The sequence below is a fragment of the Monodon monoceros genome, unplaced genomic scaffold (assembly GCF_005190385.1).
Source record: "Monodon monoceros isolate NGI ecotype Baffin Bay Population unplaced genomic scaffold, NGI_Narwhal_1 Super_Scaffold_21, whole genome shotgun sequence".
Lineage (NCBI taxonomy): Eukaryota > Metazoa > Chordata > Mammalia > Artiodactyla > Monodontidae > Monodon > Monodon monoceros.
The window spans coordinates 159,330,250-159,349,664 of NW_021703778.1; the positions used below are offsets into that span (position 1 = coordinate 159,330,250).

At 33.5% G+C, this 19,415-nt stretch overlaps 1 protein-coding gene across 3 annotated transcripts in view; it reads right to left on the bottom strand.

Moving 5' to 3' along the window:
* The window catches only part of EML5 (EMAP like 5), a 160,189-nt gene that overhangs the window by 30,711 nt on the left and 110,063 nt on the right, over positions 1–19,415 (bottom strand). For all 3 annotated transcript variants that reach the window (XR_003795831.1, XM_029237319.1, XM_029237320.1), the window contains 9 exons: positions 16,986–17,138; positions 16,157–16,288; positions 15,021–15,109; positions 14,050–14,226; positions 11,824–12,025; positions 10,990–11,116; positions 4,594–4,672; positions 3,343–3,472; positions 979–1,077 (listed from right to left, as the gene is read on the bottom strand). Coding sequence is in view for 2 of the 3 variants with exons in the window: in XM_029237319.1 (XP_029093152.1) it covers positions 979–1,077; positions 3,343–3,472; positions 4,594–4,672; positions 10,990–11,116; positions 11,824–12,025; positions 14,050–14,226; positions 15,021–15,109; positions 16,157–16,288; positions 16,986–17,138 (1,188 nt within the window). In the remaining variant the exon portion in view is untranslated. The remainder of the gene's footprint in view (positions 1–978; positions 1,078–3,342; positions 3,473–4,593; positions 4,673–10,989; positions 11,117–11,823; positions 12,026–14,049; positions 14,227–15,020; positions 15,110–16,156; positions 16,289–16,985; positions 17,139–19,415) is intronic.

A 19,415-nucleotide genomic window follows, 5' to 3' on the forward strand; every position in this document is an offset into this window, starting at 1 on the left:
AAATAAATAATATATTCAAAGATTAGAATATTTTGTATATAACAGGTGAAGTATTGGTCTACTTTCTTTTTAAAAGTAGAAAATTTTACAGAAAGGAAGATTACAAAGGTCTTTGTGGCATAACTGTAGAACTAATTGATCCAGAGAACAAGTTTCTAACTGATCAGTTTAGTGATTTATGAAAAATGGAGATATTAGAAGCATAAATTATCTTATTCAAGAAGAAAAAGACATCTGGAAAGCTGGCTTAGCAATTGAGGCCCACTGAGATCCAATAAACCCAATGATTTTGATAATTTTTACAAATTATACCAGGGTTGTGATGATGTGACTGACCGCGTCTATTATGTAGTAGTCATAGTGATCAATGGCTGGTAGATATGTCCTAAAGAGACCTACTATCCTCTCAACATTTTGCTTGTGGAGTTACAGCCTTCGTTTAAGTTTTCTATAGAGTTGAAAGAAAACAGCAAGACAGGGGATTTCAAAAAAAGTTGGCAAATTAGATCACTGCCAAAGAAAAGGGCAGAAGGGCTCTACTAACATGGAACAGACTCGGCTTCTCCCTTCTTTCTAGATTATGCCCTGCTGAGGCAGATGTGCTCCCCCTCTCAGTCCAGTTACTTCTCGGCTCCTCTTATTTACCATTCTCTCCTAAAGTTCTTCTTTTCTGCTTTATATGCTATTGAATAAAAACTTTTTGCTCATCAGAAATTTCTGCTACAGGACTGAATCCAACTATTTCAACTACCACAGAATAGCTTCTTCTTAATCCTGAACCATCTGAGCCAACTCAGATAACCCAAGTGAGAGAAAGGTGCCTGGAAGCAAATAATATGGTAAAACTGAGTATCTGCTTTATGTATAAATGCATTTTGAACAATACACAAATATGTTTTAGTTTTTTCCTAAGATATTAAATTAATTTGAACAAGACAATTACTTAAAATTGTTTCTTTTTAAAATATAGAAACATACCTACTTGGCCAGTTGCCACTATGTTGATAAATTTGGGGTGCTGATTTACAGTGAGGCACAGAATATCATCATTATGTTCCTGATAAAAACTCTGAGTCCCTAGAAAAAAAAGAATTTGAGAATTAAATCTGAAAACTTTAAGGTGAAATAGTCAAATGCACTTACACAGAGTAATAAACTGCTGTGTTTAACTTACTTGCTTATTTAACACACATACATGTATATATTTTTTGTGGCCGTGCCGTGTGGCTTGCAGGATCTTAGCTCCCCGACCAGGGATCGAACCTGTGCCCCCTGCAGTGGAAGCGCCAAGTCTTAACCACTGGACTGCCAGGGAAGTCCCAACACATATTTTTTGAGCACAACATATACACTTCATCCTAAGGATGGAAACATGACCAAGAAATCCTTAAAGTAACGAACCCTGAAATGCATAAGCCATGTAATACGAGGTTGAAGACATCAAGTGGCACAAGAGAGTTAAAGATCAAAATGCTATGGAAATTTGTAGCAGATTCTTCTTCTTACGAGCAGATGGCACTTCTGGATTGACACGACAGATTCTGTACATGTGAATGTGAGTGGGGAAGGGCCTTCCAGGGAGAGGGATACTTGAAGCAAAGGTACAAAGGCAGGAAAGTACTGGGTATGCATATAGATGGCTCATTTGGCTGAAGTGTAGGGTAACAAAAAAGAAAAGTAAGAAATAGGTTGGGCAGGCAAATTGGAACTAGAATTACAGAGCATTTTGAAAACAAGCCTATTATTAAATTTCATACTTATTCTGTAGTCAGTGGGGAGGTACTGAAGAATCCTGATCAAAGAAGTAATGTGATTACTCTAGCAGTAGTGACAGTGAAGAGACCTTAGCAGACTATGATTGTGCAGGAGGCAGTAAAGGTAGGCTTGTGCAAGTAAAACGGAGGGGTGGGAAATGAGGTCAGGACGGTAGACTGGGTCCAGATGATAGAGTACCATCAATACTAGGTCCTCCGAAAAGCAAAACAAAACCAAAGAAAACATTTTTAAAATGTCATTTAACATATCTAACATTACTTTAAAGGAACTTCTCGAAGTGAAATGGGCTTCATATTTCCCAGGGCTGAGAGTTCAGTTAAAGGAACAAACAAGTAATTATATGTGCTGTTGGCTCAATTAGTAGATCAGCTAATAGGTCAAGACTTCTTAGACTGTAAACATAGCAATGTATCTCCATAATGGTGAGAGGCCAAATAACCAGAACTGGAGCAGGTGCTTAGTCTTCCCTCTGCCATCTCTCACTACATCCCATCATTAGAAAGATGATTAATTAAAAATCAGGAAATTAAAAATAAAGAAAATTACAAGTGTAAATATGAAAGTGTATTTATACTTTCATCCCTATGTAATTTGTCTTTTGTTATCGTCCCTATTCTCTTTGAAGGATAAGTGAAGCCTCAAAGAGGATTTTCTTTCTAAGAGGTATTTTTTTTAAATGACCCAAATTATTAAATGGAAAATTGCCATTGATTTGTGTAGTACTGATAAATCTTTTTCCTAGGGCAACTATAACAGAAATATCATATTAATTATTAATACTGACCAGGGGTTGGGGGATTATGACTCACATAATCCACTCTACCTAATTAGAATGAAGCTACCAGAGGAAAAAGCCAGAAATGTTTGGACTAGATAATCTATATTTTTACTTCCAACTTTTAGACTTTTATGAAGTTTACAACTATATGTAATAAAATAGAATTCAAAATTAATACTGAGTATTACTAGTAGAATTATCACATCATTGGTCATCAAATGATGCTCAGAGAACTTTCTTTGCTTTTCAACAATCCAATCAGTTAAAGAGAAATCAGGAAATATTTTCTCATTTTCTTGAATCTAACAAGGTATCATCAGTCAAGTCACCGGCAAGTAGCTTTCTTAGTTAACCTCCTCGGCTTTCCGAGGGCTCAGTGTGAACATTGCCACTCCACCCCGCTCCTTAGCAATCACTCATCCAACGTGCTGCTTTCAGTCACTAACCGTCAAAGACAACCATCCACTTATGCATTTAGGTTATGGGGAAATAGAATAAAGTCACAAACGGTTTCGCTATAAAACGTGCTTTCAACATACAGTAATCCTTTACTTCTCATCGAGATCTTTGAGCACTTTGCGTTATGAAATCCTTTTTTGCTGTGTTAAATGTCTTCAAGACCGTAAATTTGTTACTTAAAATATTACTAGAAAGTTCTACAGTATGAAATATTTATATTCTAGATTCACATATTTTAATTATTTATATTTTTAACAAAGAGTTTTAAGATGCTAAATTAAAAATTCTAAATTTTAAAAAGTGGGGAATGGAGAATCAGGGTTTCCTACCTGTAGCAATGTTGTGCAGAATTCCCACGGATGCAGTGTGATAAATTATATCATCACCATCATTTAAATAATGAACATTATTCCTACAGTCTCTGCCTCGATAGCCAAAAACAAGCTCCAACACAAGGTCCTGTAACAATGATAGAACCATTATACAATTCCTCATGTCTAAATGTTCACCATTATTTTGTTATATAGAGTACTGGTGTCTTCAGTCAAAATGGAGGATGCAGTTTTGATGTTTTATAAATTTCAAACACAAAATTAACCTAGATATACCTCTCTATGTAACCCGTTTTGGGCAGCTGAAACACACATTCCATACTTTTCTACATAAAGTCATAAAAATGAAAGGAGAACCACAAGGTCATCTGATTCCAAGAATTTTAGTTCTTGAGATTTCATGTGTTAAACATTGAGATACTTCTTGTGTCCAAAAGAAGAATATTTCGATTTGTGTTAAACTGTTAGTCAAAATATTTGATCTGCGTACGTAACTCAGGATAACTTATGTCCAAGTGATGTACTTTCAAGGATCCAGACACTATATCAGCTTTGTGCACTAAGCAGGCTGTCTCTGATAACTCATGCTAAAGTTCTAGCAGATAATTCTGCTACTCCAAGTGTCCATTTTCACTGACCCTGTGAGGCTGAGTGGGGTAGGAAGTACAACAATCACCCTCCCACAGCTTTACGCCTTGTTTTAGACCTCACTTAGCACAGTTTGCTTGTTGCTGCTGATACTGAGATTATGAAATGCCTTCCTTTTTTGCTCAATTATTGTGCAAAGGTTTCTTTGCTTTGAAGCAGAACCTTCATTAAACCCTACAGTGAATATACATCACATGGAGTAAAAGTTCCTGATTTGGTGTAAGCATTAAACCTTTAACTTATAAATTCAAACTGCTAAGTATAAGACACTGCCAAAGTGCCTATGCTTCCATAAACCACAGATCATTTCATACATTTACATTTAGAAGTTCTCTGAGATACAGTTCAATTTAGGGTGTTATTCATAGAAAACTAAAAGAAAGACTAATAAAAAAAAGGAACAGAGGATATCAATCCAAGACTCAGATTTGACAGTTAAGCAATCAATTTTTACAACCAAACAAAAAGGAATATTCATCAGTACATTTATTTTCATAAAGAATAATGAAAAGATGTAGATGTTTTCCAAAAAGGAAACAAACTAAACCCTGTATACATTTTAAGGTACCAATTAACACCGGGGAGTGGGATTTTCCTCACCTCTATGGGTCTCTTTTTCTTGCCGACATTGTTGGTCTGGAGTTTCACTGGCTGTGGCGGGGCCCTGCTCACAGGAGGCCTGAAACAGGTAAGTGGGAAAGAGGAAAGGAACCCATCACTGGGTGCCTTCACTGGGCTTCTCTCACCTGCCCTCCAGAGGTAGATGTCTCTGACACACCCTCACGAAAATGAACCCAATCTGTGTTTCTCACTAGACTCCACCCTCCTTATCTTGACATCTTCTAAAGCAGAAAGGTGGAAAGAAAATATTAGAACTTCTATTCATTTTTCTTTAAACTTCTTTGGTGTATGTTTCATAAATGTAACTAATATAATAGCACAAGAACATATAGATGATAAAAATATACAAATGTTAGTTTTACACACTCAAAAACTTCTACATGGTGTACATTATCAACAAAGCCTAGATTACTGCTCTAAAGTAGCTACCTCAGTATCTTTCACATGGCAGGTACTCAATATATTCTTCTTGAATTTTGAAAATATTTGTATAAACTTTCCATACTGTTGGCAACATAAGTCACGTGTGAGTTCAAATCTGTACTCTTTACCTGCTCCTCTGTGCCCTTTATCTTCTCTTCTTCTGAAGTCCCTAGTATGGTTATGGCATCACCTTCAGTTAGTCAAGCAAGACATTTTACAGTTACAAAGCACTGTAAACCATACAACACTCTGTAAAAGGTTATTACTATTGTCTCCAACTCCTTCTCTTCCCTATTCTCACTATTAACTACATATTTTTCAACTTTACCTACATAGTAGCTCTCAAATCTATTCCTCTCCTTCTCTGTTTCCATCACTAGTTCAGGATCTATTTATAATGAATGTGTCATTAGGTGTATAGAGTTCCCATTTTCTATTATTTAAATGTGGAGACTCTTCCCTAAAAAAAACCCCTTTGTTTAATTTTTTAAAAATCCACACACATCATTTAGTTTAGTTTTAACTCAGAGAGCCGTTATTCAAATGTTTAGTAACCTAAATACTGAATCTAAATCAATCATATATCAACTTCCTCTTTCAAATTTTAATATTAATTTTGTAATAACTAAATCAGAAAATGATGTAAATTAACTTTCCAGTGGAAAACATTCCAACGTTTCTGAATAAATCCATAAAATTAAAGGCATAACAATATATTTGCATTTTCAAAATGATTTTCAAATTATACATCTATAAAAAGTAAATGAAGTGTTATCTCTTGAACATGTAATATAAGAGAAATGTGTATTTTCATATATAATGTGAAGCAGTATGTAGAAGTATAGAAGCATGACTGGTGACATAAAAGTTAAATGCACTTGCAACACTCTATAAAGAACTTTTCAAATTATCACAAAATTTTTTGGTTTCAAACCTTTTTCATATACTTTTTTGAATATCTGTAAGTAATAAATATAACTCACTTTATAATATTTAACATTTAAAAATATTTCTGCTAAAATCATTTTGAAGAATGACAGAAGCTTTGGCTTTTCTTCCAAGTCAGTTTTGTTGAACTTTATTCAACATTATTGTCTGAGAACTTTAATAAATGTATAATTTTTATCTATAAATCCTGTAAAATGGTTAAGCATATTTTAATTTTTATAAAGATAATTTATATAAGATATATTATTGCTTGAAATTCCACAACTTGGAAAATTATACAAGTTGAATGAATAAAGTTTTAGTAAAGCAGTTACTTATATAGTACAAATCCAATAATTAAGATGTAGTCATTTCACGCATACTGTTTTCAAAGGAGAAAAACATGGAGAACTGTGAATAGAGGTAAAGAACACCAAGTAACATAGCTTATTAATGGTAAATATGAAAGATAACAAAGATACAAAATTGGGTCGCATAGAGCATAGCAAAGAGAGAGGATTACCTGGAACCTCTTTCCAGCAGCAGATAAAAAAGGGAAAAGATTACAACACAGATTTGCATTTAAAATAGTAGTACAATATTTCCTGTAATAAAATATGTTTACAAGTTTAATGCAGATAAACTATATTGTATATAGTAAAGGGCTATTGTTTTTATTCATTGCTATATATAAGAAAAGGCCTAGGCTTAGGGCTACTCCATTCATGGCAGGGAAATCAGAAGAAAGAAGATGAAAAAGAAAAGAATTTAACATGTTCTATGTTGTAAACATTAAAGCTTGCCATTCTTATTTTTCCACAGTGCAATCTGAATTTCAAACAAAATATTTAAGCTTACTTAATGTTTATTAACTTAAATGGCTGGTAGCACTGGCCCTGCTATTAAGGATTGCCTAAGGAACCTAACCAAGCTCCCCCTTCCCTGACCCAAAAGGGATTCCCAGTCAGCCAGTCTCACCAAGTAGGCAGAGTGAGTCTCGGGACCATGCTGGATTTGGGACTTTTCTAGCAAAGGAAGTAACTTAAAAGAAAAAAAATTCCCCTTAACAACATAATGACTGAACAGAACTGGAAGGGATCACAGAAGTTAATCTTATCCATCCTCCCAGTGAAACCAGGAATCGTCTTTACATGTCTAGAACATCCCTTCATAGCACTGATGACAAGTGGTCATTTACTAAACTCTGCATGAACACTGCTCGTCACAAGGAGGTCACTCCTACAGAAGTCATTCATACCTAAGACAGCAATTATATCTCCACTTTTTCTTTTTTTGAAACTAGTGATTCCCAAAGCGATGAATTATTCTTTGTGTAAAGTGGCCTCCCAACATTCCTTTACCCTCTGTTTCCTTCTAGATCACTGTAAGCTGCCAATGTCCCTTTAAAATGCAGAGATCAGTCCTGAATAAGCTACTCCAGTTCTGACGTTAGGTCTGAATGTTTTATTTCTTTTAAAATAGTATAAGATTATGAGGGCTTTTTTAGAAGTCACATCACAGTCTGGACTCCTATCTTTGCATACATCACCTCCTGCTTAAAACAGATAATGAGTTCCTGATATCTGCCAAATTAATTAAGGAGTGCCTAATATTTGATGTGTTGTACAATCTGATCTCAAATCAACTTTTTCATCCTATCTGCCAGCATTTTCCTACTGGTACCTTTTTTACTTCTAAAACAGACTAGGCTTTTCCATACTGTCCTGTTTCAGAAACTGTCTGAAGACATTTTTATCTCACTAAAGGTAGCTACAAAAGCACCCTAAAGAGTCCCTTCTTGCACATATCATTTTATTAAACATACAAATATCATTACTGCCCCTATGTGAATGTTTTGAAATTAATGAATATATTAAACAAGCATTAAATGAAGCTAACAGGTTTGTTATCAACTGAAAAAATTTTCACTGATAAATATGTGTGACTAACTGTTTTTATGAGTCTTTGAAATTTAAGGAAAAACTAAACTATTAGAGTATAGGAGTTTGTGAAAAGTCATTTGTAAAAACACTGATTATAATGAAGACCCTCATAACAACACCCACATATTGTATCTATAAATGCAACTCTTCTGTAGGATTTGTCCTATTTCACTTTCTGGTTCTTTCTCAACAAATGTAGTTCAATGTTTCATAGGGGAAAAAAAAAACCAAAACCTTAAAATACCACAAAATAGAAGAATAAATTTCTGAGTAAAGTATTTTCTTTAATAAAATACTTACCTTACTACTCCCTGCCTTCAAAAGGAGCAAGAGGAAAAAAGTAAGGAGATATACATGAAAACTGATGACGAATAAAATGTAGCAGTTTACTAAACAGATTAAAGATGTCAACAGAATTCTAATGAAATACAAAAAGGCCTAAATTTTATGTCACATTGTTTTGAATATTTTTATTCAAAAATACTGGAAATTTGATTGACAAGTAACTACTTAAAATACATAAGATTAGCTATAAAAATATTTATAGAAAAAGAAAAACATAAAGTTATTAATGTCATTTAGGAAAAAGACTCCATGAAAGTGTCAACTAAATAAAGTTGTCAAACTGTCATCAGAAATATTTTCCTTTTAAGTGGATATTTGACAAGCATTTGTTTTGTTTAAAAAGTGTTTTGTTTTGTATATGACAATATACTTTATTTAAAACATGAAAACAATTATGTATACAGACCATTTTATCTCCTCACAAAAATTCAAAGCTGATGAAAAGAAATATCTCTTCATTTTTATCTCCTTTGATTCCTGCATTTTATGAAAATGAAGGCTCCTAACTATGAATCACAATAATGACTTCTTCTGCGTTGGCATTTTCAGAAGAATTTAGTAGAGGTGAATTGTAAAATAATTTGAGGACAAAATGCAAAATAAATAAAAAATAATTTTGAGAAAGTTAGCTATAAAAAACGCAAGCTAACAGCAAAGATTACAATTATGACAGTGTCAACCATTCTTTGTGAGCAGTAAAATGTTTCCATCTATCAGAACTCAGGTCTCTTCAGCAATGAAGGAGGAAATTTAAGTGTTTTACCATGAGAGACGGCCTACAGATTAAAATTAGGTCACATTTTCTGACATAGCAAATTTATCTGATAAGTGATTATATTTTCTTCAAAAAAATCAATATAATAAATGAAAAAGATTAATGGGAATGTCTAGAGTTCCTTCTTCCCTATATTACATTTTTCATTACCTGTGAGGTATAATTTCTTTTAGGTAATATTAAGTACTATACTGCAAATATTCTAATTATGAACATCTATATTTGCATACTGATATGTACTCTTCTGATTAATAAATATACAGGTAGTGTTCATTACTTTGTGGATATTTAATTTCAGTACCAAAAAGAAAAACTGTTAGAGAGTTCCCTGGTGGTCCAGTGGTTAGGACTTGCCACTTTCACTGCCGTGGCCCTGGGTTCAATCCCAAGCCATGCGGCGCGGCCTGAAATGAAATGAAATTCAATTCAATAAAAAGGAAGTGTGTCAGTATTAACCAGGTATCTCCTTAGGTTACCTTGTATTTTATTCCAAGGAAGGGGCGGGTGAAGACTTACTACTTAAATTCTTATATACATTATTTCATTTCATGAAGTACTCCATAAATTGGGGATTATAATGCTTATTCTTCCTTTGTGGAAACTGAGGCTCAGAGAGAATGGTTTCTCAAGGTCACACAACTGGCAAATGATAAAAATGAATATTTTAACCCATTTATCTGATTCCAAAAACCATGTCGTTTGCACTATATGACGTAGCCTTCTACCAAGTCATTTCAACCTTGCTCAGCTTTTAAAAAACATACCTCTAGTTTAATAACTTGCCTCTTTATAAGTGATGAATAAACGGATAATCACTGTCTACCCTCTTTCTGTAAGGTGACCCCCCATTGCTATTATCTGAGGTATACCACCATCAGCAAATGGGGCACCTGGAAGAGGAGCTGTGGAGGCATCATGACCTCAACATTCTACCTAGAATTTCAGTTCAACAGCATCTCTAGCTCTCCCCCCTTCTCCATCAATAACATGTATCTCACCCTTCCAACTTCATTCTTTTCCCTGGATATTAAATCCATAGGTGCAAACTCAAATTCCTCTTCCAATGCTTTCTTTTAATATCATTTTTATCTAGCTGGGCTCCAATGGTCTTTAGCACTATCCTCACTAACTATACATTCACTTGAATTTTCCACAAATTCTGTTCACTGTGAATGAATTCCCTTTCATTTTTAGCTTTTCCCTCAAATACTAACTTTTTATAATAACGTTTTCCTCATCACAGCTTTCTACAGAAGAGGTCACTGCTGTTCCTACCTCCCACTGCTTCTTTGTTCTTCAATGTAGTTTCTGAATAATTTTTCCTTTATCATTTCTTAAAACCTCTTCATTTCTGAAATCCATGCCATTCACTGATCCATATGCCTCTTTATTGATTTCTATCTTCTCTAATGATTTTAAAAGCATCAGGCTCACAGTTTCTCTCTTTCCTCCTAAAACTGCAGTGCACATAGCCTTACTTTTGATTTGCTGATTCTAGACAAAGACCAATAATTCCCATTAGAGACAAGCTATACTTCAACTTGCCTTTTTGGAAAAATTTTAAAATAATGACTTTCTATCCTTGATCAAAAAGGCACACGGATAAAAAGGCCTTTTAAAAATTTAATCATCTCTCTGCTCATGTGCTTCCTAAAACATAATAGGTATTGGATTCAATTTGTATTACTTCTTGAAACCCTATCACATATATTTATATAAGTTAGCAAATAAGACTCCTTTAATCATATAGACTTTATATGTAGCATCATTCCCTAAGCTACTTGCAAAAGACAGTGTCATTACCAAAAAGTATTTAAGGACAAACATGCTTTCTAAGAGGTGCTGGGAACTGTAAAATCCAAGAGTACCACTGTTACTGAGTTTTTGCAAAAATTCATTCAGTTAAACAATCAATTCAAGTTTTAATACCAATATCTTTCTAGTTTTAAACTTGATTGTTACCTCTCATCAACTGAGGGTTCTTTTTGTTGCAAATGAGGCTTGATTCCAAACACTGGGCGAATATTTGTTGATAAGGCTCTGATGGTGTAACTGATTTCATTCTCCCTTGTGACATCACTGTCATAGCCTAACATCAAAATATAAGAATTATTCTCTATGTTATAACTGAGGAGCTCACTTATGATCTTAAAAATTGGATACAAGGATGTTCAACAATATGAAATAAGTTTAATACACTGTGTTATAATCAAATTATGCAATAACATACAGCCAGTAAAAATGATGTAGAAGAATATTTAATGATAAAATTCTCAAAGTATTGCTAAGTGATAATAGCAAGCTACAAAAAATAAACTCAATATGATATCATTTTTGTTAAAAAAATATAATGTATATAAATACACATACCCCTACGGGTACACCCCAAATGTTAAACAGAGATTACCTCCAAGTGGTCAAATTATGGATGCTGTGTTTATTTTTTATTGCAAAACACACTTTCTAATTTTTATGTAATGAGCTGGTATTACTGGTATATTAGGAAAAAACCAAAATTACTTTAAAGTATGAGGCTCAATGCTATAAATTTATTTTAACAGTACTAATTTAAAGTATGATTATCATTCATTGGTAAATGAAGAATATCTAAGTTATTAGTATATGACAGCCTGTTGTTTTTGATTCACAAAACAAATTCTGTTGTTAAATAGACCGAAAGGACTAAAACCACAATTATTCAAGCATTATTATTACTTATTTAACTTCCACAGTTTAAATCAGTTGTGCTAAATTTTTTCTGTTTTTGTTAAACTAAAATATTTTAAAACGACATACCCCCATCTTCTTCAGAATCTATATCAGATTCTTCACTATCACAAGGCCTTTTCTCTCGATATCCCTCCATTTCATTTGTCCAAACCATTAAAGACATATCTGTACCTCCTAAGGTAACCAACATGCTGTCATCAAAAGTCCAGCGCACATTTGTGACATGTGTACTATGGGCCACATACCTCTTAAACTTTCCAAATTTTCCCTAAAGGTAAAAAAAAAAATTCAAAAAATCTTTGAGAAATTTTATTACTTGAAAACATTGTTATAATTTTGAATTTATTTCTTAATCTGTGATTGGAAATTAATCATTACAAGGCACCTTGTAAAAAAAAAAAGAAAATACTGAAACTCACTAAAATAAAAAATAACAATTCCCAAACCTGACGAGGACAGGATAAAACTAGTAGTTTTGCACATTGCTAGTACTATGGGCATAATGTTTTTGGAAATCAACTTGGCATTCTACATTGAAAAGCATGAAAATGCTGACCTTTGTTTCACCAGTCCCTCTTCAAGAGATCTATGCTAAGACATTTTCTGTGCAAAAAATAGTTGCCACAGTATTTACTTACAGCAGTGAAACATTTTAAATGCCTTAAATATTCAATAGAGCAATAGTTAATTATGGTGGATATCTTTGGAATAGTACATATCTGTTAGAACAATGGCTAAGCAGACATATTGTTGGAAATAGACACAATAACTGGGAAAATCAGTATATAAATGCCTATGTACATAGAGCACGGCCATATTAACAAAAAGTAATTAGCAAACATTTCGGTATATACCCAAGTAAATATCTTTCATCGTAGTTCATTAGTGTTTTTGTTTATAAGCAGATGTTACACATAGGAATGTATTTTTCTTGTAAATATGAAGAAAAATCCAAGTTATAGATACTGGCAACTTTTAAATCTAAACACTAGCATAACCAAATTTCATAAGTAAATTTCAGATCAACACATCATAAGCACGTTTTAGATGGACATCTTTTCAAGGGTGTTAAAATAAGAAATGTCTTAAATATACAAAACACAGTAATAGCTAAATCAGTGAATTGTTTGGAAATGAAGACTCTTAATAAAAATTAGCTGAAATAGAAGGTGAATCTGTCATCAAAACACTGTAAGAAGGTAGCTTCCCTAACATTTTGTGGTTCTTGCTACAGTAAGGTGAAGAAGGAATCTGCAGACCAATATCCTAGAACGTATTTCGAAGGTTCCTATACCATCTAGAATATTGAGAATGACGTTTTTGACTAATAAATGTTCTATTGGAACACATTCTTATACAGAAGGTACTACTACTTAAGTGTATCTAAAACAAGGATTTGTGAAATGTTTTCTTGGGTGCCTGAGTTCTCTACAGGAATTTTTAAACTTGTGTTTTCATTTCGATGCTGATCTAAAAATATTCATATGAGCAGTTAATTAAGACCACCATGCACTGAATATCATGATTTCAGTGCCATATTTCAAATTTATATTTATGTTCATGTTGGTACTAGATTACAACATATATTTGAATTTGTGACAATTAAGAAATAAATGCATCTATACTTGATATATGAATTTTATTTTTGTGCTAAGTGAAAGCCTAATGTTTCCCGGTGGTTTGAATAAAGGAAAGCAATAAAAGAATTTAGTCATCACACAGCACACAGTAGCATGGGCATGCACATTCCAAAGAATCTCTACAGTTTGGTTTTAGGAAAATAACATCACTCATTCACATTAAACCAAAGTTATTTTGACTTTATAGGTAGTGTCATTTATAGTATTTTGTATTTAATTTGTTAGAACACTTTAAATGTTAAAGTTGTAAATATCACAAGTTTATATTTCCTGTTAATGGTATATATTTAATCAAAAGAATACTAAAATTCTTTAATATTAGGGCTAAAAGAATGTTTCTTCTAAAAGAGCTATGGATACTCCTCAATACTGAGAAACTGTACAATACAATATATAACTTAAGGCATAGGATCATAAATTATAATACTACTTCATAAATTATAATACTACTATTGTCTATAGATAATACTTTTTATCTATAGATAAAAGCTATAAATATGATGTCAAGAATAGGAAACGTAATTCTGAACCTTTCATATTACATTACATATTCCATGTGTAATATTCATATTACAAAAAGAAATGCTATGAAAGGGCATTACTTTAACCATTTTTATGATTATGATCATTAGAATTAAAGAAAAACACATACTTTAGCAGGATATCTAAATAACTTCACAAATCCCAAATCATCCCCAGTAGCTAGGACTGTTTTGTCACTGGTGAGGCAAGAGGCAGTTACATCTGTGACTTCTCCAATTACTGGCCAAATTCCCTCACAACATAAACCAAGCACACTTGTCCATGATGCCCAACCAATTTTTTCTACCTAAAAAAGAAAAAAAAATGCTCTAAGGTTATAACATCTAACCCTAAAAAATTAACAACAAAAAATCTGAATATTTTTCTTTGTAATTAATATATGTCACAAATAAAATTAAAATTTTAATAAAAACAGTTAAACAAATTAGTAGCTGTCTTGGTTTTGTAGCTTCCCAAGTCCACTAGTTCCTACAGAAAAATTTTAACATAACATTATTCAAGATGTATTTATTATATATCCACTGTGTATTCTAGATGCGGAATGTACAGTGATAATATATAAGACTTTTTCTGCTTTTAGAATAATCAAGAAATTTATTCTTACACTTCATGTCTAAACTTCTACTAATAGTTTATAAGCATATTTTTCAATTAATCATTACTGGAAATTAAGAATTTTACTTACAGTCCCTCTCCTTATTAAGCTACTTTCACGTTATATTTGTTTAGCTTCTCTTCCTTGGCCATGTCAAAAAATTTTGCTAATATGTCAGCCACAAAACCAAACACATTTTTTTCTTTTTTTTTCCCCTCAAACAGGAATTTGCCAATAAGCATCTTAGGCACATGGGTTCCAAAAGATTTGACAGACATGCAGTACTCCAATCTTAGATGGCATGTCTTTTACATGCTATTGCATGCTTCTTATCCTTTGAGGAAAGTAATTAGAGAAGAGCTAGACATACAAGCAAGCAATTTATTTCTTTTCTTAATATAGAATCTCTTCCTTTACCCAGATAGGCATCAGCTTTCTAACCACTTTCTGTCATATCAACATTACAAGCACTACTATCTTCCTACCTCTCCACTGGGGATGGTTTGTTTTTTCCCTCTGGGAGCTTCAAAGAATAACTGTTCTTTAGCACCAGTGTTGACCTGTAAAAGCTTCCCTTAAAAAAAAATTTAAAAATATACACATGTATAAAATATAAATACATATACAGTTAGTATGATATTTAACTTTTATGGGAAAAATTAAGCTTAAACCCTCTGCAGTCAACCATATATATAATAACGTAATTAAACTCATAAATGGCTTAATTTGTGTGTGTGTGTGTGTGTGTGTATATGTGAACTATCTCTGTTGTTATACATCCCAATCAATATGGGTTATGTAACTGGAAGTGCCTTTGCATATTCCTACTTGTAAAAATCCTAGAAATAAAATTTGAAACCTTTTTTTAAAGAGTATTTTGTTAAACTACATTTGGAAAAACTTTAATTTACAACACGAGATTTATATAGGTGACTATCTGAAACAAAAATTCCTAAAATGGAGCATTTAAAATATTTAGCATTTATCTAAATTATTAAACATTGCCATATGCCACGCATTCTGCTAAAAAGAGATACTCATTAAATTTTGTATGTTATACAACTATGACAATTTTAGGGAATGTATTTTATTGAATGCTGGGAAAATTACATTAAAACTGGGAGTTCCCTGGTGGTCTAGTGGTTAGGATTCCAGGCTTTCACTGCTGTGGCCTGGGTTCAATCCCTGGTTGGGGAATTGAGATCCCGCAAGCCGTGGGGCGAGGCCAAAAAAAAAGCGGGGGCAAATACTGTTATTAAAAAAAAAAAATCCTCATTAACATAACTATTTTCCAAAATTTCAGTTACTATTTATATCAAGCTTATCTGACAAAACCAGGACAAATGACTAAAAAATATTTGTATAATATTTAAATTACTTTACAAATTAAAGAATTTATCACTTACTGTACTATCATCTGAATTACATTAGAAGTATTGAAAAGTCCAAACTCACAGCATTCATCTTTAGGTGTGAAATAAAGTAGTGGAAATCATTTTGAGAATAACGTTTGTTTTTCACAATGCTTTTGAACTCATCTGTTGAATTACTTGTTTCTCCAAAATAGCTACACTAAGTCAAATGAAACTTTTATCAAATAGTAAGTTATTTAGAGTCTTACCTCTAACATCCCAATCAATATGGGTTATGTAACTGGTAGCGCCTTTGCATGTTCCTACTCGTTTACTACTCATTACGTTGTATATATCTATAAAGCTATCATGTGATGCTACAGCAAGATATTTCCCAGAACCTGTAATAGAAACATATTTGCTTGAAATTTTCTACCCTTAGAAATATTTTTTACACTCTACAACTAGAGTCAATTTTCTTAATTTTTTTTTGGAGGAACTCTTAGGTGTTTCCTAAGTTATAACAAGACATATGAGTCAAACGACAAATGGTAACATTTTCATGTATATTATAATTAACACAATGAAATAAAATTTTAATGTAGTGAGGTAGTTCAGTGGAAAGAAAATATCAAAAATTATATACAAAGTAATTTTCATATTCTTTGCATGTAACCGCCAACTTACTTAAGCCAACATAAGTAAATTTTGCCTTAACATTAGTAATCCTGTATTATAGTAGGTTTTGTCATTGGTAATGAATATATGGAAATTGAAGAAGCAAAATTCATGTAATTCCAAAAGCATTAAGAATATAATGAAAATAGTTATCCAATCTGTCTTATATTATAAATGAGGAAAGTGAAGCTCAAAGAAATGCCTTGGCCCAAGTCACACAGAAAATTTAGGGAAAGAATTGGCACTAAGCCAGATATTTTGCCACTGATCTAATATAGGGCTTTTACCTCTCATTATACTGCCTCTTCTAGTAAAAAACTAAAATTCTGAGATAAAATAACAGTTAATAAAAATCACACACTGATACATTCATTGCCATACTCAAGTTAATAATCAAGTATGATTTCAATGAAATCTTACCTGGTGAAAATCGAATATCTGAAATAATGTCTTTTCTGTGGTGAAAAGATACAAGATCCTCCAGAGTATCTGCATTTGCCATTAAGAAACTTCCATCATTGAGACCTACAGCTAAAGCTTTACCATCAGGAGAAAAACAGCAACATCTCCCACCTAAAAGAGAAAGAGAGCATGTATCAGGTAATTTTCTTTTATTAAAAAAAGTATATGCTTAAGGAAACTTTCATTTCAAAGAGGACTCCTATATTTATTATGGTTTCTAATCAATATTAGAAAGAAATAAAGATGCAGATAATAAAGTTTTCTATTGAGATCAATGGTATGGCATTCCAAGCATGAGTTAATACAAACCATTTCCTTTTCTGAATGTAACAAAAGTGAGTACTGATATTTACCTTAAAAGGAATTAAGCTGATGAAAAGAATGAGAGATGACTAACATAAAAAGTCAATGATATATGTGGAAATGTTGTTGTTCGGAGAGTTTGCTACCTTAGTAGCTTCTATCCAACAAAACAGAAATTTAAGAAATAAGGTCATCTTTATAAAAATGTTTTCAAATTAAAAAAAAATCTGACAATAGGCAATTATCAGTTTAAGCTCAGAAGATCTATACATGTTTCAAAACTATACGTGAAGAAATAGTGATGTTAATATTATTAATTAAAAAAAAAATAAGGGTGAATGCTATATTGGCAAACACAAAAAATGGGCTTAACTTGACGGCAAGGGATGTAGCAGGCATATTCAAAGCCCTAAGGCTTTTGAAGTCTGGCATAAAGTTTGGAGTGGGAGGGATAGGGTACACCTGTTATAGAATGAAAAGTTATAGAATGGACTGAGAATAAGCAGTCATGTAATTATCAAGCATACATTAGAAATCTAGGATGTGATTTCCGATACTTAAGAGTCAAGAGACGATGGTGACCTGAAGCAGGGTAGCAGCAGTGGAGGTAGTGAGAAATGGTAGGATTTGTATATATTTTGAAGAAAGAGATGGCAGGACCTTGACCAACTGGGAGTAAAGTAGGAAAAAGAGAAAAGTAGAGGCTATTTTTTCGTTTGATTGATGGTGTCATTTGCTGAGATGGGAAAAACTAGGGGAGGTACAAGTGTTTGGTTTTGTACCTGTTATGAATGCCTGTGAGAAATTCAAATGAAGACATCAAGAAGCCAGTTTGATACATTAATACTTCTCTGGAGTTCAAGGGAAAAGATATATACAGGCTAGAGATATACATAAGGGAGGTAGTAGCACACAGATAGCAGTTATAGCCATGAAACTGGAGAAGGCCTGATATTAATTTATTGCCTCTCAGCTCCAAATCCACCCTCCTTGTTCCTGCTACATGATTACTGGAGCAGGACCCTATGGACATTTTTCCATTGCCAGTTGACTTGGTTTTGGCCAGTAGAGGGTGCTGGAGGGTTCCTGCAAGGCCAAAGAAGAAGGAAGGGACTTTTCTTCCTTCTGCTGTGCTGTAACCAGTGGATCAATTAGCGGACAGGAACTGGGGGAATAGGAGGGTTTCTCTGCCATCATAGCAGATCTCCTAGATCAGCCCTCCGGCAAGTTTCTTTTCCACTGGCAGGTTGTATGTTCCTGAGGCACCTACGCCCTCTCCAAAGAGATCTGAATCTCAGCCTGGGGGAAGAGGGGAGGGTCCACCCTGTAAGTTCATTCCTTGATCACCATCCACTAGCCCTATGGGTGGTAGCTGCTTTCTGCATCTGCTACTTCTATACCCCTTAGAATCCTCTTTCACACCTTTTAGTAGTTAAATCACCGTTCATTAGCTAACACTCCATATTAAATTTTCCCTGTTCAAATTACTGGGGTGGTTTCTGTCTCTGATTGATACAGAACTGGTACTGAAGTGGTCACAGGAGACAGACCATTAAAGATGGGGTTTGCAGAACTGGTTTAGTCATGCCTTTCTTTGGGCTTGAGCATAGTGCTGAGCCCTTGCCAATGGGAAATGGATGCTAGCAATCCAAGGTATGCACTGGCATAACAATTAACGAAGCTATCTCCTGTGGTTGATTGTGAAGTATCCACTGAAGCTGAGTGCCCTGGGAGTCCAAGCGGCTGCTGCCCTTGACCATTACAACAATAATGGTGACCACAAGTTCTGTGTTTGTACAAAAGATTACACTGAATACACAGAGCATTTACAGAAAGAAGTAACAAGTGCAGGTTCTTTAAACTCTCAGCACGAGTCATGGTCTGAGTAGAGAACTTCCAAGACAAAGCTAGAAGAATTTCTGACAGGGCTGATATTGCTGAATATTTACAATGTCAACTGAATTCACAAACTCACCAAGTTTTCTTGTGTGAAAGTTAGGCCGCTGATTGGGAAGAGAACCCTTAACCGTGGAGTGGGAGCATCTGGCTGGACTCAGACAAAACTGAGAATCTTGAACTTCTGAG